Source organism: Vulpes vulpes, chromosome 15 (genome assembly GCF_048418805.1).
Source record: "Vulpes vulpes isolate BD-2025 chromosome 15, VulVul3, whole genome shotgun sequence".
Lineage (NCBI taxonomy): Eukaryota > Metazoa > Chordata > Mammalia > Carnivora > Canidae > Vulpes > Vulpes vulpes.
In genome coordinates, this window is record NC_132794.1 from 96,189,777 (window position 1) to 96,211,920 (window position 22,144).

The 22,144-nt window shown below is 38.8% G+C and overlaps 1 protein-coding gene across 5 annotated transcripts in view; it reads right to left on the reverse strand.

Moving 5' to 3' along the window:
* Positions 1 to 22,144, reverse strand: part of SORCS1 (sortilin related VPS10 domain containing receptor 1) — a 495,737-nt gene that overhangs the window by 176,533 nt on the left and 297,060 nt on the right. For all 5 annotated transcript variants that reach the window (XM_072739948.1, XM_072739950.1, XM_072739949.1 and 2 more), the window contains exon 4: positions 3,016 to 3,174. In XM_072739948.1, the coding sequence (XP_072596049.1) occupies positions 3,016 to 3,174 (159 nt within the window). The remainder of the gene's footprint in view (positions 1 to 3,015; positions 3,175 to 22,144) is intronic.

Genomic DNA, 22,144 nt, shown 5'->3' on the forward strand with positions numbered 1-22,144 from the left:
CCAGGGAGTACTTTAACCCCGATTTATATTAGAAGGTTAGTCACAATTTTTTTTTTCCAGGGTGATTTCACCTTCATTCTTTCCTGGAAAAAGAAAGCTCAGCGGAAAGGCTGGTTTCTGCCTATCTGCTAATCTCAAGATGTCACACGTCAAATTTCATGTAAGCCTTCATTCTATTCACTGAACTTTGACATGACCACTCAATACCAATGAGTGGTATTTCCCTTTGGGGAAACTCATTAACTTCTCAGGTGTGTGGTTTGCTAGCTACATACCTACAAGGACTGTTAAGGCTTCCTCTAGCTCTATGATGACAGAATTCATTGGTTCTGTGGTCATAGAGGATACTTTCTGGTCCACACCAGGACTACAATGATACCATCCTAACTGGTCTTCTTGCCTTTTTTTTTTTTTTTAAGATTTATTTATTTATTCATTCAGAGAGAGCAAAGAGAGAGGCAGAGACACAGGCAGAGGGAGAGGCAGGCTCCACACAGGGAGCCCGATGTGGTACTTGATCCTGGGTCTGCAGGATCACACCCCGAGCTGCAGGCGGCGCTAAACTGTGCCACCAGGGCTGCCTGTCTTCTTGCTTTTGACCTCATATTACCACAGTTCATCCTAAAATCGCTACCAGATTACCCTTTGTAATCTATACCTCTGAACACACCTTTCCACTGACCAAAATTTTTACAAGTCTCCTAAATACAAAAACAAAACAAAACAAAACAAAACAAAAACCCCAAACTTATTCTGTCTTGTAGTCAAACAGTCAAACAAATAAAAAACAATCAAGATCAGATTCCAAATATATACACGGAATTAATATTACTAGAGTTTTCAGTTTTAGCCAAATGGACATAATCCCAACCATGTAAGCATGGTTCTTCTAACTTTTATTATAGTTCATGACATTCTTCTTGTGTTAAGTATGACCCTCCAAACAGAATTATGACATATATTCTTTAAGATCAAAGTGAAATCATTTCATAAGATCTCCATCTCCTGAACTTTGGGCTGCCAATTTCATATAATCCATCCAGCTACTTCAACTGGGTATCTATTATGTGTGAATGAGGGCACTGCCTTTTTGGCCTCTCTCAGACTACTGGTGAACTCATGTACGTTTATCTTCTCTTCCCACGTGGACAGAATGCTCCTTGATAAAGTTATTTCAGACCAACAGTTCACCACGATGAGCACCTAAAACAGATGTGGATCTGTACACATCCATTTCAAAGCAAAGAGAGCCAATGCCAAGTACTGTTCACCAAGTACTGTGGCTGAGTTGGGGCCACAACTCGGATGTCCTCACTCCTCCAAGGTTATCCACTCTGCCACAGTGATTGTGGAGGGCACTGTTTGAAGTGCTGGGACATGAAGGGTTACACTTCTGGGCATCTCCTCTAGCACAACTGCAGAGATGCAGAGTTTTCACTTAGGCAGGTAAATCTGGCCCTCATCATGCCTCTGGGGAAAATTAACCAACTGTCAAATAAAATATAATAACCCAGTGGATTAAATGACTAATATGCTGTGTCCTGAGCTGCTCAGCCTTGCCTCTGGTAACTGCACCATCCTGGACAGATGCACTGTGGCTTGACTCCAGAAGTGGAATTGTACATTCTGCTGAAAGGGGAGGGAGGCAGGCTGCTTAAGAGGAAAAAAACACTAATTGTAAATCTTTTCTATTTTTAGGCCCAATGTGCATTTTACTTGGCAGTAAGGACAGCATGAATAAAATTCCAATCCTAAGTATTTGAATTTGGTCCCTCCAAAACGTTCATATCAGTGTAGAGACCTTGAAAGGTTGCTTCCATCATTCCCCTACTTTCAGGAAGAACCCTGCACATCTAACATCTTCCCAACAGAAACAAACAAACAAACAAAAAAACCTTTAATACCCTCCTCACTCACAGAAATCTAGTATTTCTTTTAATGTAAGTAATTTCAAGCAGCCCCAGTGGCTCAGCGGTTTAGCGCCACCTTCAGCCCAGGGTGTGATCCCGGGGACCTGGGATGGAGTCCTGCATTGGGCTCCCTGCATGGAGCCTGTTTCTCCCTCTGCCTGTGTCTCTGCCTGTCTCTCTCTCTCTCTCTCTCTCTCTCTCTCTCTCATTAATAAATAAATAAAAAACCTTTAAAAAAAGAATTTAATGTATATAATTTCTAGCACAAGATTCCTATAAAAATAATTTGCAGGATTCATGCACTTCACAAAGAGCATTCAAACACTGCACCTACTTCCGGTCAGCTATAGTCTGTTATTTGCCTGTGAATATTTTATGTCTTTAATTATATTTGCTGTTGCTAGTCTTATGTTCCACCTGAAAATTTACATTTCTTAAAGGCAGGAGTGAAAGGTATTTTATAGTGTATCTGTAGTATAGAGTACATAATATATTTAATAGTACATATCCCATAAAATATATACACATATCACACAGACACACACACGACTTCATTCAATGCTTTCTTAAAAAGTAGACTTATCCTTCTATCCAATCATCAAGAGCAGACAAATCTTGAAACTACTTGATTCTGAATAATATCATCTATGGACATTATTACTACTCCTCTGGCCATTTCTCTCACTGTTTTAGCAAACCCCTAAGTTAGTGCTCTTCACCTTCCCTTGTCGTTCCGTAGAAGGCTCTGAGAAAAGCAATGGGTCCTTCATCCAGAAAGATGATCACATTTCCACATGTACAAAACAGTCTAAAAATCCAGGGGGGTTGGGAGCTCCTCATGGTCTGTAGCATCTAGGTTGAGAACTGCTTCTCCACAATGCCTTCCTTAGTGTCAGGCTTTTCCCTTATATCCTGTTTCAGATGTTGACACAGCTCCAGCAAGCACCCTGAGATCCTCCCCACTGCCCCTGACCCCTTGGCTCAGAGTTCAGGCTACCACACAGAACAAAAGTCACCACTGAGAAGAAATGTAGAGATCATTAGCTAGTGGTCTGTTCTCCAGAAAGCCGTGTACTGTTGTCTCAAACAAGGTAATCATGCTCACCTTTTGGTCTTGGCTGTATGCCAGAATCCAGTCCTCTTGCTTGGGGTGGAAAAGTAAGCTTTGGATATAAAAGTTCAGCCGGTACTTTTGATAGGTGGCCCCTTCATCTGAGCTGATCAATAAACTGCTCTCAATCTCCGGGTCTGTGAGTAACATAATCTGCAGCCAAGAATTGTTGGGGAAAGAAAACAACAGAAAGTTAAGTTTACATTCTACAAAACTTAGAAACAAGCTAAAATTTTGGAAAGAGAGGGAAAAAAGAGCAAAGAATGTTCAGTCAAACAAGGACCTTGACTCTGCTGGTTTGTTCTCCTGGACAAATGCCATGAAACTATTTTCTCTAAAAAAACCTCAGAGGCAGAAACAGGTGGAAGGAAGGAAGAGTTCATAGAGGAGTGCATTTTATTTTCCTCTATGGGGCTCCTTGTTTTTTCCCCAAGGTCATTTCCTTAATCTAAAATATATCCCAGTCTTCCCCCTAACCTTAGCCTTCTTTTTTATTGTGTCTTGTATACTTTTCATTTTGGGAGAATAAAAGAGCAAGACTTGTCACAGTCTGTTGTGATTAAGGTGGAAAGAAACAGAAATAGGATGGGGTCCACCAGTTTCTCTCTTTTACTATGAGCCCTCCTATTCAGATCAGTAATACTCTCATGTCATTCTATCTTTGGTCTGATTTTCTGAATCTTGACTCAAAGGCTGGGCTTCCTAAAGCCTTCTCTGGAAATTGTACAAAGGCCACTTTAAACTTTTTAACCTATTTTATAATTTCCTTATTTATTTTGCTTATCATCTACATACTCCCTAGTAGTACATAAAACTCCATGAGAATAGCGGGATTGGACATTTCTTTCTTTTTCTCCCCCACAGGTATATTCTCAGCAGCTAGAGTAACGCCCAACATATTTTATAGACTCAATAAATATTTTCCAAATGAATGAATAAGTAAATAAATGAATGAACAAAAAGAGCTCTCAGAGTAGTCACATGGAACTAGAAAGACACCCAGAACAGTCTGAGTAGGTACGAATGGGAGCGCCATGGAAAGAGGAGCAGGATGGCCTTCTCAATCTTTAGCCTACTTACCAAAGAATATGCTTTACATGTGTACACATTCACAGCTTCAGAGGCTTTGCACTTTCTTGTTAGGACAGTTAACCATGGCCAGAGTGGTGTGAACAATCCACAAAAGGAACAAGATGGAGGAGCTGCCCTGACTGCTTTTTATTCTCTCATTTTATGCCTCTAGGAACGTGTGATAAAGTACCTCATTCCCGACTCTCTGCAGGTCTGCTTTCACTCACTCAAAGTGCACACCTAATGCCTCCAGACAGGTGGCCTTAATGCTACCCACTGACTTCTTCCCCATCAACTTATTAATTGGCACTTTCTGAGTTTGGTTCAGAGAGGCATGAAAGATGTGCTTAATGTGTGGCCATATGAAGAGAAATCACTGCAGCCCAGGGTTTAAAGATTGCCAGCTAAGGATGTAGTAATTCCAGGAAAAGAAGAGAGAGGAAAGAAAAAAAAAAAATAGAGCCACGTCACAAAAGATCCACATGCCAGACAAACACACGGAGCTTCCTCAAGCATTTGGAGGCAATCGGATTAAAACCTCAGAATAGTTAGTGTCATCTTTGAAAGTGGTGTCCTGTCATTGCAAATGGCACATGAAGAGCGCATACCAGACACTCTCCGAATGAACTGTGTTTGTGTAACCCAGGAGGAATTCAAGGTTCCTTGCCATTCCTTCAACCTGCCCCTTCTTGAAGAGGGGAAAGGGATGTGCTGGAATGAGGGGAACACTGGCTGTCAGCCACACTCCAGACAAGATGAAAGGCACACATGAAACCGGAGTCTAATTGCCTCATTCTGTGTTCCAGGGAAGCCACTGTCTACCAACCAGAAATTCTGACAAAGTTATATAGGTTTCTCTGTCTCACATTCACCAGCAGACAGTGTTCTCTCATCAGATGGCCGAGACAGAACCACCAGCTAATCTACTAAGTACAAAGTCACATACCTTCCTTAAAATCTAGTGTATGCATTAAGCAAGGATGTTCAGATGGCTCCTAAATTTACAAGAATACTTCCAGGTGATTTCATATTTATTGGCACATAAAAGCTGCCATTTTCAAAATAACAAATAAGCCATCAAATGATCACATTGCTTTGTGTCTCCAACCACAATTAACAATAATATATAACAACCTTTTGCCACTACTGCCCAAAAGTAATTTCCATGATAATGTGAAGCGGTTCAATTTTATAGAGCACCCATTTTCTCAGGCAAGGTGATTTTTTTTTTCCTCCTCTGATATTCTAGCTCCCTGTTAACCAAAATATGTTTTCCTTTCTTCCCATGAGTGCAGATTTCACCACCTGCTTCTTCTGGCAGAGTATTTCATCAAAATAAAAACAGTAGGCCTACAGAATATCCTCAAATCAAGCTGATTTTCATGTGTCATCTAAAATCTTTTTGGGGCCCCTGGTGGCTCAGTTGGTTAAGCATCTGCCTTTGGCTCAAGTCATGATCTCAGGGTCCTGGGATCGAGCCCTGCATTGGGCTCCCTGCTCAGCGGGGAGTCTGCTTCTCCCTCTCTGTTTCTCTGCCTCTCCCCTACTCCCTGCTGACGCTCTCTCTCTCTCTCTCTCTCTCTCTCTCTCTCATATGCTCGCTCTCTTTCTCAAATAAATAAAATCTTTAAAAATAATAAATAAATATCTCTGATACTCATGTATGCTCTAAATCATCAGACTATTTGAGATATTCTGCTTCCAGATAATACTGGATGAGGGAAGATAGAATAACACAAGTATTTTTAAACATACGGATACTTAATATTGAATAAACAAAACTCATGGCTTCCTTTATTTTTATTCTGAGTGCTGAAAATATATAGACCAAAATCTCAACTTCACTCTACCGTCCTCACCTGAAACCCTCTCTCTGAAAATCTGTGGAGGATGTCAGGAAATTCCCCCTGTAAAATTTATAGATGTGTCTGTATTATATAAGCTTTCCAGTGGTTCCTCTCTCAAATCTCTGTTCAAATCTACGCAAAACAAACAGGTCAATCTGGATCCATTTTTATTTAGCCATTTTTTATTGCACAAACTTTGTAAGACTGCCAGCAGAATTCAAAATACAAGAAAAATAAATTGTTCATGACCCTATTCCTTCAACAAGTCAAACTATATGTGTGTTTCCCTCTACTTCTGTATTCACATCTATTTAATATTATGGATGCAATGTTTTTTTTTTTCCATTTAATGTTATGACCTACGTTCATTTGCAACCATAAACACACAAGTGCCTGTACACACATGAGTATGTACCACTGTGTACGATGTATTTCAATTACTTAATCACAGCCTTCAACATAATTAGGTTAGAATCAGTGCAGTGGCTGAATGGCAATAAGTACTTAAATTATTAACTGAATAAATGAAATTTTATTATTTCAGTCTTTAAATTCAAATTCTTCAGTAATTTATTCCTACATAAATTGGGTTTGTTGTGTCCTTTTGAAGGTTATTAAAAGTAAATCAAGTTAATAATAAGGAATTCAAGCAAGTTCTAAACAGAAAATGTTTAACCTATTTGAGAAAAAAGTAACAATGTAAACATAAATGTGATCCAATCTTTAGACATAAATGATGTATGTATAAATAAAGTCCTATCTTCTGCAGTAGGTGTTCTCTTGGGAAATATTATCAAAATAGTACCTTCAAGTTAGTGAATACTCCTAAGAAAATAACAGATTACATTTCTCAGAAATGTTCAATGATCCCTGGTTTTGCTGGTTTGCCTTGGCTCTCTGCCCCCTTCTGGTTTTTCATGTTTAATCTTCTGCATTCTAGAATATGATCAGAAAGTGAATTTTAGGAGGACCAGGTAAAAGGCATGAACCTAAACTTCGTGCAGTTCCTCCAGTGAACTCTCTAAAAGGGATCTTTGTTTACCTGTCATAAAGCTTGGTCCACAGTAGGTCCATCCACCTTTGTAAATAAATTAATGAATGAATGAAAAAATCAGTGAGTGACTAAGTCCTCTTCATACATGACTTTGGTTGAAAGCAGCCCATGGATCCCTGTGACACTGAGAGCCTAAGTTGTCTGGAATAAATCCCTGCTGTCATACTTGGAGGCAAGGGGGGGTGGTGGGGAGAGGCAAGGGGAAGGGTGTCTTTAAGAGGAAAGTAATTATTCTCTGTTCAGATCAGCCCATGAGTGATTAGAACCAGTTTGCTTATGCCTTGCAGGGTGTGCAGACACTGCACTGACTGCATCTGCAGATGAATTGTTTTCCATAGAAAGTCAATAATGGCGACACAGGCTCCCGCCACCCAACCCTAAGCAATCATTCATCATCCACTTTGGGAGAGGAAAGAAACTTTATTTGCTTTTCCTAGAGGTGACAAATGAACATGAAATGCAATTTATGGATTTAAAATATGTCACTTCTCCCTTTTTTTGGTATTAGTCCTTCTGACAACTCAGTGTCATCAGAAATTAAATGCATCTTTACTCTCTTTGACTTGCTCCAGATTCAACATATGGCTACATGACGTAATTCTACAAAAGGCTGCCTGGCAGTCTTCTGATCCTTCCGGATGCCTCCTGAGGACACTCCTCCCTAAGGAATACTGCCATGGTTTACTTTTCCAGATTCTTTTCCTAGTTGTATTGTTTTTGGAGTTCTGTCATTTAACCTCTTTAGATGAGGTGGGAGATAATCAGGAGCGGCTTCACCACCTGCAGGAATATACCTGTCCTACCATTCCTTTGGTCCTAAAGCACAGAGTATTTATTTATGTGTGGCTCATTACTTGTTTGCTCATTTGTCTACCCCTTGTCATTCACGGACTGTGATCACGAAGTGGCAATATACTGGGGATATCTCTCTCGCGCTTTGCTTAAGGTGTAACTCAGATCCAGATGCCTGTATCACAGGTACATAGCAAATACTTTCCATAATGATAATTACAATGACAGAGAAAAATAGCGATTGCAGCAATTGGGCACTCCGGTTGTCTAACACCACTATATTCAAACAAGAGTCTATCTATAAACATCGTATCAGGCTATTTGCAAACCTCTGGCTTCAATATTAAAAACAAATTAAGTAAAATTGAATCAGAGCAAGCAAATAATTTGCTGATCAATGTAGGTGCAAAAGCTGCTTATTACCAATGTGAGCTGAGTATTTATCAGACAAGCAGAGGGTGAGAGCTATAAGCGCTTATTAATTGACTACTATTTGGAGGACAGTATTAGGGAAAGTTATACAGGATCCTAGAACGACCCATGAAAAGGAAATCACTGAACTATAAACAATAGCAAGAAAAGAACAGGGAAGTGATTAAATAGAACAAAAAAAAAGTTCAAATAAGTAAACACTGATAGAATCTGTGGAAAGGTATACCTAGTGTGCAATCACTTGCCCTAAATCCCACTCTTACCCACCCCCCCAAACTCAGTGAGGCTCATCTAATGCACAATCCATGTTCATTAACACAAAATCAGGTCATTCAATACTAAGAGACCAAGAGAACGTTTGGGCAACAGACCATCTACTCATGACCTGAAAGCTGAGTCAAGGATATTGCTGGGAAACTTTGGCATCATATTCTAAAGAGTTTATTTTCTGAGTTTAAACTTTTTTTCCCTTCTTAATGCAGACCCAAAGGCTTTGACTTTTTAGGGGGAAAAAAGAATTTCCAGAAGTATATACAATTTCAGTCCTTCACATCTCTTACTAAAGCCTTGTCAGAAAACTCTACCTATTTATTATTACATAACAATAAGCTACACTCGTTTTGCCCAACCCTATAGAGAACACAGAAGAAGAATAAGGTTCACCAGGAATGACATTGTATGGGTTACACTCCTTGGAAAACAGTTCAAGAAAGAAAGCTTTAAAAATCTTTCTCCTTAGGGTGCCTGGGTGGCTCAGTCAGATAAGCATACAACTCTTGGTTTTGGCTCAGGTCATGATCTCAGGATCTGGGGACTGAGTGCTGAGTAAGGAGCCTCTCTTTCTCCCTCCCTCTGTCCCTTCCCTAAAAAAAGTTTTATTTCTTTTTTTTAAGATTTTATTTATTCATGAGAGAGAGAGAGAGAGGCAGAGACACAGGCAGAGGGAGAAGCAGGCTCCATGCAGGGAGTCGAACATGGGACTTGATTCCAGGTCTCCAGGATCAGGCCCTGGGCTGAAGGCGGCACTAAATCGCTGAGCCACCTGGGCTGCCCCTCTTATTTCTCTTAGAACTAATGAACATAATCCTCTCTTTTGACTCAAGTTCGAGAATCTCAAACTAAAAAACACCATTTCACGGTAAAACTATTTCCATTACCATAGATGAAACTGACCCTCCCACAAAGGAAACCTATGCTCAGGTATGTATTGCTGTGAATGTCTGTACGTTTTCAGAAAAGACAAAGAAAGAATGTATGTTTGGCGAAGGTCATTCATGTCATGAGAAGAAGGAAAAACACACCATAAATATGTACTATCATCATAGAAAATAACACAGGGCCTAACTCCAAAGATGGATATGAGTTTCATCTCTGCTATATATCATTTATGCCACTTTGAAGAGCTCATAGCTCACCGAATCTTCTCATAAGCCTGTTTTCTTGTTGAGAGTAGTGATACTATAAAAAAGTTTACATTTATTGAGCATCTGTTGTGTAACAAACACTCTACTAAACCTTTAAAATATTACTTCATTAAATTGCTTAAAAATACTTCAGGTAGCTATTACGTCCATTTGGCAGGTGAGGAAATGAGGTGATCAGTTCAAGGTCATACAGCTTGTTAGCGCTAAAGCTATCTATGGCGTGCACTACATGGGTTTATAATGTAGATTAAAGAAGATCACCTGTGTGAAAGCAATACTAAGTTTTGTGCTCATGTTACTATTTTTACTTCACAAAGAATGGCACATTTAGTGCTTTATGGTTTGCAAAAATGTGATAGTTGAGTTTAAGAGGGAGGAAGGGGAGAGAGGGAGGGACAGAGAGAGAGAGAGACAGACAGACAGAGAGAGAGAGAGAGAGAGAGAGAGACCACATTGCAAATACTTCATAAAAATATTGCCTAGATGGGAAAAGTAGGTTGGCAGTAAGGAATTAGGAGCTAGGTAACAGAGACTTTCAAGAACAAATGGCTGGTATGATAGTCCTGAAGAAATAAAGACAGTTTTGGGTTTTCCTTTTTTTTTTTTACCTTTAAATATAAATCTATGAAATCAAAATACCCAAACCTGCTTTTACACTCAGATTTTTCACAATGGTCCTGGCCTTCTTTTCCTTACCCTTCTAGTATCTCTTCTCCATAAGACTGGTTTTATGGGTTATAAAAAAAAAATGACAGGAGTGAGTAAAAAGCACTGACTTAATAATAGTCCAGGTAGGGAAACAAACATTTCTCACAACAGAATTCTCCAAGAAATTTATGCTAAAACCAATAAGAATCATTCCAGTGCTGGTTTTCTAGGACACAGATCATATGACTAACTGGCATCTAAAAACTGAAGTCACTTAGGCCAGGGAAATAGCTATTGTCATACTAAGGGGATAGTAGAGAATATGGAATATTCATTAATGCTTAGCATTGTATCATCTGGTTTTTAAAAATGGCATTTTAGAGGAAGAGAATGATAGACAAAATTGAGAAATATTTTTATTCCTGTAGCCACTATGGAGACTGATTAGATACCTTGAGAATATCTGAGCTTCCTTAAAAATCCCAGCATTATCCCATAGCCTCTGCTCAAACTCAATCAGAACACACATCCATAGGCAGTACAAGTCCCAGAGTAACTTCTCTCTTAAATCCCCAAAGATCTATAAATGCCAAAAGGTTATATCATTTTAAAATGTTAGCTGCTATCAGAAGGAGCAGCAATGCTGGGAGAGGCGGACATTCATCTTCTTTGCTCATGGGAAACTTTACAAGAAATGAAGTTCATTTAATGATAAGAAATCTCTTTATTCCACCAGAAATGATAAAGGAGAAGAGGTGGGGAGGAAGAGAGAGCAAGAAAGAGAATCCATCGGTATATTTTAACATTGATTTAGGTGAGGGACACACCATTTTTGGTTAAATCTCTAAGTTGAGCATTTGATTTTAGAGTTTGAATAAATGTCAAGTTGAAAGTCAAGAGAATGAAAAGAAGAACCCATAGGAATGAATCTATTCTAAAAATTAGTGAACAGAATGTACCCACATTCTTCATTCCTTGCTTTACTTGTACCATCATCCTGACAAGTATGTTTTAGTTCTACTTACTTATATTAATGCTTCATGGTAAATGGGCAAATATACCAGGGTGGATCAGGGAAGATTAATGAAGTCTCAGCCACATGAGACCTTGCTAATGCGTTTGGCTATTAAAGCTTTCCTGAGAAGACTGTGGAGACCACCAGGGGTTTCTCTCAAACAGGATTTGCAGATTAGTGAAGTGAGAATCGCCTCTGCAGCTCCACTGCAAAGCTCCCAGGAAGATGGCGCTGAAGGGGAACATCCAGGGAGAAGTGCCTCCTGTTAACAAGGAGCTCTGTTTCATATAAAATTGTTTTTCTTAGTTCTTCAATTATTTAATGACAGACACTGATCATTTCAAGTTGCTTTCGAGAGGCAGAAAAGAGTGAGTGTGCTTAATTGACACACCCCTGAGTATAATTACATTATCTGCTGCTTTTCCTCTATACTTTCTTCTTTCCTTTGGTCAGAGCAGGTGATATAATAGTGTAGTATTTTAAGAACAGGATTTTTTTTCATGATTGCATTTTCCATGAAGTTCTATATCTTGGGTTAATTCCATCTCAAATTCATATATCATAAATAACAGAACTGATACAATGTATTTAAGAGGAAAGGACCTCGGTCCCACTTATTGCTGTGTAACAAACTCCCTCATAAAAGTGGCTTAAGACAACTATTTATTTTGCTGGTGGTTTTGTGGGTCAGGAATTCTGGAAGAGCTCAGCTGGGTAGTTACTTTCAAATCCGTGTGATGTCAAATGTGGGGCTGGAACCAGAGGTTCCACTTGCAAAATGGCTTCTTCACTGCTGTATTTGGCCTCAGTCTCTCTTTCCCTTCCTACATAGAAGGACATTCTCTCCATGGTCTGAACTTCACAAAACATTGCATTTTTCTGATTCTGGATTTCTTAATTGGTAGCTTCCTTAAAATGTGAGTGTCCTAAGGGCAAGTATTTCAAGAAACTCATATGGAATCTGCAATGCTCCTTTTGACCTGGCTGCAGAAGTCCCAGGACATCCATTTTGCCACATTCTTTGATAAAAACAAGTCACCAATTCTCAGCTAGATGTAAAGGGAGGGGAAAAACCCTTTTTCTTAGGGGAGGAAAAACAAATATACATGCATACAAAAGGGTGGCAAGAATTGGTGGCAGCCATTTTGGAGATACATAATGACAATTATTTATTGTGCAATTTGCCACTTACAATTAAAAGAAGGAGAGTATGATCAAAAGTTTGTTATTTTCATTATATTCAGTATGAATAGCAAGGTGTTGTGATCATAGTATACCTGACATAGAGATGATGAAGTTGTCAGATTTTTCATTGGGTTTCAGCTACCTTAAACTTTTTTTTTTTTTTTTAATTTTTATTTATTTATGATAGTCACACACAGAGAGACAGAGAGAGAGAGAGAGAGAGGCAGAGACACAGGCAGAGGGAGAAGCAGGCTCCATGCACCGGGAGCCCGACGTGGGATTCGATCCCGGGTCTCCAGGATCGCGCCCTGGGCCAAAGGCAGGCGCCAAACCGCTGTGCCACCCAGGGATCCCTACCTTAAACTTTTTGAAGGCTGTACAGTCTAATCTGATATCAATTCAAGGTGAATATTGATTGATAACTAAATGATTTTTATTGTTAGTCAGTCACAACCAAGAGACCCAAGGTCAAGAAATTCCAGGCTGTGGAATTTTAGGGTACATAAAATTCTCAGATTAAATTACAGAAGGATAAATCTGTTTAATTAATCTGTCCATTAAAGTGTATATAACTAAGTCTTTATTAAGGGAGCCTATATCTAGGTATTACAATGTCATCATTTGATTAAGGATCTGGTACTTTTTAAAAAAGGTTTCTTAAGAGCAAGTCTTGTCTCTCTATGTTCTCAACAAAAGCATCGCTATCAATTACAATATAACCTAGCAATTGAAAATAGGATACCTACTGTTCTCTTGGGCCTTAAAACAAAAGCAACATCGACAACAACAACTGAGTTTTAGGTAACCTTGTACCAACAAAAACAACAAAAGGGTATTTGGGTCTGAGGGTGAATGGTCATATGGGAAATGTGTCCCAGAAACATATAGAAATTTCCATTTTTATCATGGCACAGGTCCGTGTAAAATAATCCAAAATTTTATTTTATGTTTTTTATTTTATATTCGTCCTGCTACATAACTCAATTCCTATCAATACTATGTCAACCCTATAAAACACTCATCTGCTCCAAGGTACTACCAACAGAGAATCTGCACTTTAAGAAAATAACCACAAAATCAGCTCTCTTGACTTTGGTGGTATTTCTTAGTACCCTGATTCTAAAAAATGTGTTTAGGGGTGCCTGGGTGGCTGAGTGAGTTAAGCGTCTGACATCAGTTTAGGTCATGATCTCTGGGTCCTTGAATAAATCCTCAGGTTGGGCTCCCTGCTCAGCAGGGAATCTGTTTCTCTCTCTTCCTCTATTCCCCCCATCCACGCATGTACTTGATCTTTCTCTCAAATAAATAAATGAAATTTTTTTTAAAAAAAGAGTTCAAAAAGAACCAAAATTTTGCCTTCATAGAACCTCTGTAAACAACATGATCTTTTGTGTGTCTAAGCTAATATCGTTTATGAGTCTTGTCATCACAATTGCTCAAAAGTTAGCACCCTTAACAATTAGATTGATTCTTAATCAAGGTGCATCCCACAATCCAACTATAAAAGTGCCATTCTATGTTGTGACTGTACAAAAGCATTTTTAGACTGAGATTCATATATACGATGACTTGAATGCACCTATAAAGATACCATCACTTACAAAGTTGGCTGATGTTGATTTAGGAGGTGCTTTGACAATATGACAGTTCACAGCTAGTTTGGCTTTCTCTGAATGAATCCCAGATAGGGTGAACATATGTCAGATTTTGTCCAGGACAGTCCTGGTTTAGTCATGTTGTATCGTCATAAATATTATTCCTGACACTCAAAAATGTATGGTTTGGGCAGTAAATTATAAGTCAACCTTGACCTGAAGTCACTTCTTTATCTGAAACCCTCAGAAAAGTTATTCCAAAAGCAGGTAGCTGAGCAAATTAAAAACAAACAAAACAAAAAAATCAGTGATTACATTTAATGAAAGAAAAAAATCTTCATATTCACAGATAAACCCACATCCTCTTTAACAGAATATATGGAGTATCATTGACCTTTCTCTGAACCTCAAGGGTCATGAAAATATATCTCAATTAATTCATGTTACTATAATATAGTAACACTTTCTGGAACTACGAGGTGTGCTAAGCTCTCCACTGAACATGAAATAGTTCTCTGAGGTCAGATCATTCTTTTTATCCCGTTCCCAGCCTTTCCACTGTCAAACAGGCTCCTGCTAATTTAATAGAAATCTCTCTTCCACCTTCAATCTAAATAATTCTTCCAAAGACAGATTTTATTAAATTAGGAACACATGTCCAAAGTAAAACCTGTCTTAAAACCAATTTGGGGCACCTGGGTGGTACAGTTGGTAAAGCATCAGGCTCTTGATTTCAGCTCAGGTCATGATCTTGGGGTCATGAGATGAAGCCCTGTGTCAGGCTTCACACTCAGCAGGGAGCCTGCTTGAGATTCTCCTTTTACCTTTGGCCTTTCCCCCCCCAAATAAACAGATAAATCTTTTAAAAAATTATATATGTTTTTCTAGAATTCTTACTCAAACATGTAGATCATCAAGTGAAGCCTCACCTATGAAACAGTGATTGGCTACTTCACAGTTCTTAGATATTAGCGACTTAACGCTTGTGTGGAGCAGCCTGTGAGACTGAGCAGTTCTTCACCTATCATGGTCTTTTCCTCCAACGGCCACACTTACAACTGTCAGGCTGCAACTCAGTCTTGCTACTGGAGAGCCCCTCAAACCTTCCTCAATTCACAAACAACTGGTCCTGGACCTAATTCCTTTAATTCAGAGTAAAAGGATGAAGACAAAGAGCTCTCCTAGTGGTAGGAGTACAGGTGTTTAAGCTATGTGGCAGGTTTCTAGTTTTTGCTAAATATGAATGTGCCAATGATATAATAATTTTTTTAATTACTCATCTTGCTTTAAAATTTAGCATTTTTTTTCAAATATAAGCAAGAATTAACATGTATTTATTATAGTAAACTTTGAAAAATGACCCCAAAAAGTGCTTAGGGAAAAGAAAAATCATTCAATCCTCACTATGCAGAGGTAATTTCACCCATGTTTTGATATTTCCTTTCCCAATCTTTGTTCCTATGTGTATACAGACACACACACATATATAAAAGGGAGGGGGGAAGAAGGGAGGAAAGGAAAGAGGGAGAGAGAGAAAAGAGATTTATATAGCAGGAGAGTAGGTTTGTTTTTTAGCCTGCTTTCCTCACTTTAAAAATATGCTGCAAGGGATCCCTGGGTGACTCAGCGGTTTAGTGCCTGCCTTCGGCCCAGGGTATGATCCTGGAGTCCTGGGATCGAGTCCCACGTCGGGCTTCCTGCATGGAGCCTGCTTCTCCCTCTGCCTGTGTCTCTGCCTCTCTCTCTTTCTCTCTGTCTCTCATGAATAAATAAATAAAATATTTTTTAAAAAATTAATTTAAAAAAAAAACTATGCTGCAGACATTTTCCAGGCTATTACATACCCTGTGATAGCCCACGTTTTATTGGCTGCACAGAATTTGATTGTATGGATATGTGACTATGTAATTAATCCTTTATTAGAAGGTGTCCAAACTTCACTAATATAATCTTATAAACCAATGTATATTAATATTTCTGTACATCGATTATTAATCTTTCAGGTAATTTACTCCAAGTAGAATTTATGTATCAAAGAATGTGAATTCTGTAAATCCTTTTGACTCATATTACCAAATATCTTCCTGAAAAAGAGAGTAGTAATTCATCGTTCCTTGGCAGGGCTTGGGACGCACTGATCACCAACATGAGTTTTTTTTTTTTTTTTTCTCTCTTCTTATAATGTTTCCAAAGCTGACTGGGAAAATGGCATATTTTGCATCAATACACATTATTAATGATACTGAATCCTTCCTTCCTCCCTTTCTTCCTTTGGTCATCTGTGTCTAGTCATTTGAATATCCTCATTTGGTCGACTGCCAGTTCATATTTTTTTCTCTATTTTAAATCATGATTCTGTCTCTTTTTCTTATTGATTTGTATAAATTGACATTCCGACCTCATTGTCTATTTATAACAGTGCCTAATGTGTTTTATACACATTTATACACGTTTCCTGTCCTTGTCTAAGTTTCTGGAAAAAACAATGGAGTATTATTATGCATATATTATACACACATAAACACGGGTGACCTCAAGTGAATATTTCAAGTTTGAAGACAAGTTCCTAAGAGATTAGAAACTCGACACTGCACAACATTTCCCTAATTGTGTTCCCTGAATAAAGAAGCTGCAGGAAAACATTATCTTTCCATTTTTCACTCTCCCATCAATTCACAGGCAAACCTTTCTCCTCATCTATTTATTGTAAATTGTAAGATGTTAAAAAGTAGTTTACTCACAAAGAAATTCAAATCTGGTAAACTACTATTTAAGGAGACTTTATACATACATGAAATTTTCATTTAAGCATGGTACAGCATTTACAAATGTGAATTGAGGTATTCCACCTGGAACCTGAAGCAAACTTCAAGGGAGTGAATTTAGGCAGGGAACGAACGGTATGATGATGTCACTAAGATAATTACAGATCATTTTTGGCATTTCCATGGCTCACACCTAAGGACTTAGTTCTCAGGTTGCAACCTAAACATTTAGACCACAGGATAAGCAGACCTCTGAACCAGTGAGTAAACTGGTCCAAGCTGGGTTGAGTATTAACCAACTCTGTCTCAAGCATATGAGAAAATATAAATTAACAAATTTTCCTCTTTGATACAATTTACATTCAAGTCATAAGTGAAACACTAAATGGAATTATGATCTGTCTTATTTATAGGATATGTCTTTTTTAAAGATTTTATTTATTTATTTGAGAGAGAGCGCATATAAGCAAGGCAGAGGGAGAAGCAGACTCCCTGCTGAGCAGGAAGCCCAATGTGGGGCTTGATCCCAGGACCCATAACCTGAGCCGAGGGCAGACACTTAACCGGCTGAGCTGCTCAGGTATCCCTATGGGATATTTCAATAAAAATACTCTCAATAATTAAAATTCTTACAATCTCTTTTCAGGCATTTTGATAATAGAAAAATAGGACTTTTAGGATATAGAATTTTTTTTTTTTTGAGAGAGAGAAAATTGTCACTCTTTTTGGGATGGCCAGATGCCAATCTTAGGTACCAAGTGATAGCTGCTACTGTACTTAAGACTAGGAAGTAAATGATGAATTAGACACTGAATGCTGTACTAGACTGAATTCTTCTGGAACCAGCTCTGATACAGATATAACGGGCAAAATTCAGTGGGAACGGTATAGGTGCATAGGTACTGGTAGACACAAAGTAATGTGGAAACAAAGAGGAGCACTTCTGTTCCTGTTCTTGGAGTGAGGGGAGGGGCTACAGAACACCTGGCACTAAAAGTGGTTTTCAAGGCCGTGTATGTATTTCAGAGAAGGGGCAGGAAACATTTCGTGGCAGATAAGTCAGCCTGCAAGGACAGAGAAATGTGAACAAGCGCTACATGTGCAGGTCATAGCAAGTTCCTCAGTATGGCGGAAGTTACATAAAGCAGTCAGCAGCCATGGTGAAAGAGCTTTGGTAGTCATGGAAAGGGATTTTGACTTCAACAGCGAGAGAACCTATTTATTCTGAGCAGTCCACTCAGGTTCAATACAGGAAAATACAGGAAAAAGAAAAACTATGGCTCATTTAGGATGTTCACCTTGGAAGTAATAAAGAGGTTGGATTAAAGAGAAGAAAATAGAGAGTCAAGGAACTCACTTAAGAGGTTATTGCAATGGTTCATCTAAGAAAAGTTTGTCAGGAACATACTCAGACAATCTTAGACCTAATAAGATTACCCCTAAAGCTGGCCACTTCCACAGGGATCCTAATCCACTGGGATTCCAATCATACTTTATAGTTATTTCCAGCCAAATTTATAAGTATTGGAGATCCTGAAAAAAGATTTTTTAGAAGCACACCACTTGGGAAATTACAGCAAAGGCTGACAAGCAACACTCTTCAAAGATCTAACAGGAGGGGAGAATAAACATATGTCTCCCCAATTTAATGCTTGCCAATGTAAATGAGCACATGTGCCTTTTTAGCGTTCAACAAATTCCTCAATCCCACAGAATGTGGAATTGCCACAAAGGAAACCATCAGTATAAAAAGGATCATTTCAGTGAGAGACTTTTTTTCTTTGGCAAGTAGCACAATGAAATGCAGAGGTTAAAACCCGCTGGTGCAAGGATAACTCTGACAAGCACCCACGTTCTGTTTGGTATAGAAAATATTAGCCCAAAGAATACTGTTGATCAGCCAATTTTCCAATCACATGCAGATTTACAGAGACCCTATTCCCATATGGTCATAATCAACAAGAGCTTTAGAGCTGCCATCCCCGGCAGGGGTCATACGTTTTCCAGTTTAACACAGCCCACATCATCCTTGGTTGCCTTCTCAACACCAAAAGTTGGCCTCTGTTGGTACTTGTCATTAATATGAGAGGAAAAAAAAAAACAGCATAAACTCAGAGCTAAAAATAAAAAAAGAAGTACCGCATCTTTGTTGCTGCTCAAAATGGGACAACAAACAACAGATTGGGAGGACAGGGAGCTCATTAGACTGAGGATATTCCTCACTTCCCCCAATTCATATGCTCTCTCTCATTTTTCTTTCTTGAAATACAGTGCCTGTGCTCAAAAAGTCCCTTGTCATTTAACTTATCAGCAATTAACTGTTCAAGCTAACAGGTATTCAAATTGAGCCTCCTGTAGGAACTGGGAACCCAGGCTTACCTGAGGTCTCAGTTAGGCTTCTTATGAGTTGTGTGACCTTGGGAAACCACTTCTTATGTCTAATCCTTTACTTCCATGGCTATGAAAAAGGGCTAAAAATGCCCACTTCACAGAGTAGGTATTTATGATGATTAAAGAGGGCCAAAGCAATGAACACAGCATTTTCTTAGCAAAATTGTTTTAAATACTTAAAAAAAGTGTTCTGTAAGTCTGAGGAATACTAGCATAAAGAAAGAAAAACAATTCTTTTGGTTTACTAAAGTCTCTGGAGAGCACATCATGAAGCAAAATGTGGGAGATCATTTGTAACATCTACCAAATGGATGAGAAGACAGAATGTGTTCTTGTTCATGGAGCTTCTCAAGAAATAGGGCTCTGGGGATGCACTTTGGGAAGTACTGGTCCACCATCTACATTATTGGCTCAGAGAAGACATGTCACAGTTGTTAGTCCCCTCTTACAACTCTCTCTCACTTCTGTGGCTTTAGATCACTCTCACTCCTTTCAAATTTATCTGTGAGAACAAAACCCAAAGTAATCAGGATGGGAACACAGAGGAACAGATCAGGGGATGCCTCTGGCTATAGATGTGGAAAGAAGCAATGGCTTTGGTGACCCTTCGTTCTGGAAAGATGATCAAATCTGCATCTATTTGGAGTCCTTAGAATAATGGACTTTTCTGTTATCTTCAGCATTTGTGGGAACAAGCTGTTTGCTAAATGCACTTGAGTTACCCAACATGAGGAAGTTAAAAAAAAAAAAAAAACTGCTACAATTATGGGACAAGGAAAGAGGTCCACTGTTCCCAACTAGGATGCTCTGTTAAGGTAGTGGAGCTGCAGAAAAGATCATGGGGAAAGGCAGCATAGGGCTGGATGGGGAACTGAGTTCCGTTTCTGCCACTATCTAGTTCTTAGGCATTGGAAAAGTCACTTAATGTCTCTGAGCCCAAATACATCCTCTTAAAATGCTGGGGTTGGAATGGAAAGATAGTTTCTAGTATCTCTTTTGGTTCAAAGAGGTATGTAATTTTGTATGTAATTTTTCTAGGCTAAAAGGTACATTCTAGTGAGATTATGGGCATATCAAATTCTAGTGAGTCAAATCCTCTATACCTATAAATGGTATTACCTTTTCCAAAAATATCATTCTTCATCTTTAATTGATCTTTTTGGCACTAGATATTGGCATTGGAGTCTTAATTTTTCCCCTTATTTAGTAGAATGTATAAGGATTGCCTGTTATTTCAAATAAACCTGTGCTGTTTCTTTGTGTTAAGTGAAGAATTGCTTAATTTACACATTGGCAGTTCAGGTTTTCTGAAATCAAGGTAAACCTATGGTACCAAAAACAGCCGAAAGAAGTGTGTGCTAAATAGAAGCTTTAAATTGTGGAAAGTTCAGCAAGTTTCTAAATCTAAGATCACAATTTTTTAAGAAGATGTATATCTTCTTGACATACAGCATTTCTCACCAGTCCCTTTATCAAATTTGTTTTCTCCCTGAAGGTAAATTCTAGTGCTGCTTTCTCCCCATAAGTCCCATCCCACTCAGGCTCAGTTGCCAATGATACCTATAAGATTATATTTACTTCTTTGAGCTAAAATGTAAAGGTCACTCTGTTTATTAAAGCTCAGCCTTGAGGCTAAATATTTTTCTTCACTTTTCCTGGGGTAAAGGAAGGAGCGAGAGACAGAGAGACAAAGAAACATGGGGAATAGAAACTTTTACTGATTAATTGATCTGAAACTGAGTTCCCTGGATTCTAACCAAATTTAATTTGGCTCATGCACACTTGAACCAGAATTTTTGCTTTGAACCAAGAATAAATCTTACATATAAGAGATAGCACCTTTCTTTGATCTGATAACCACTTTTCTCACTGATATATCACCTTTGCTCTAAGAGATTCAGTAAGATTACCTACTGGGAAAAACAGTGCCATTTTGTTCTGGCTTTTTTTTGTCTGCATCTAGTGCATTAAACACCTCTGAGCATTTTGGAATTCACAGGCAATAGGATCCAACCTAAATTTCCATTTTTCAAATATAGCATTTGGCTAAAGGATGTTTTGCTCTAAGACTGATTGAAAAGTAAACTGCATGATGCTGCTAACTCTTGGGAATCTTGACCTGAAAAATACCCCATCTTTTCAGTTTACAGCACTCTACTTAGGTGATTTTCATGAAAACTGCACAGATTTGCTTCTAAGCTCTGAATACGACCCTTTTCCAATTTAGTCTCTTGCTGGGGAGGTTTTTGGCTGTACCAGAATATCTGAAAAACAGAGGATAGGAACAAACAACCAGGTGCATCCATGAATTTTTTAAACCAGGTCTGTTGGAAAACATGCAAAACAAAACCCCTCCAACCACCCTTGGGGTAAAACATCAATCCAAATATTATCCAGTATCATTTCTGTTATGAGTCTACACCAGCCCCAGACAGATGGCCAAATTGCTTTTACCACCTTCAAGTCCCAACTGATGGCTTTTGCAGGCTGGGGTTCTGACTGAGCAGTTTGGACACCCAGGAAAATGGAACATCCCCAGAGTGGTACAAGGATATAGAAAGAGGGCAGCCCAGGTGGCTCAGCGGTTTGGCACTGCCTTTGGCCCAGGGCCTGATCCTGGAGACCTGGAATCAGGTCCCACATCGGGCTCCCTGCATGGGGCCTGCTTCTTCCCCTGCCTGTGTCTCCGCCTCTCTCTCTCTCTCTCTCTCTCTCTTCCCTGTCTCTCATGAATAAATAATCTTAAAAAAAAAAAAGGATGTAGAAAGTAAAGCAGTCACACAATCCTCCAGAACACACACACATTTTTTTTTTTAAGGTATAGTAGTCATAGATTGGCCAAGAAGTAAAGCTGCCTGACACAAAAAGTTTATTTAACCTTTCTTTAAAATATGAGGTACCATT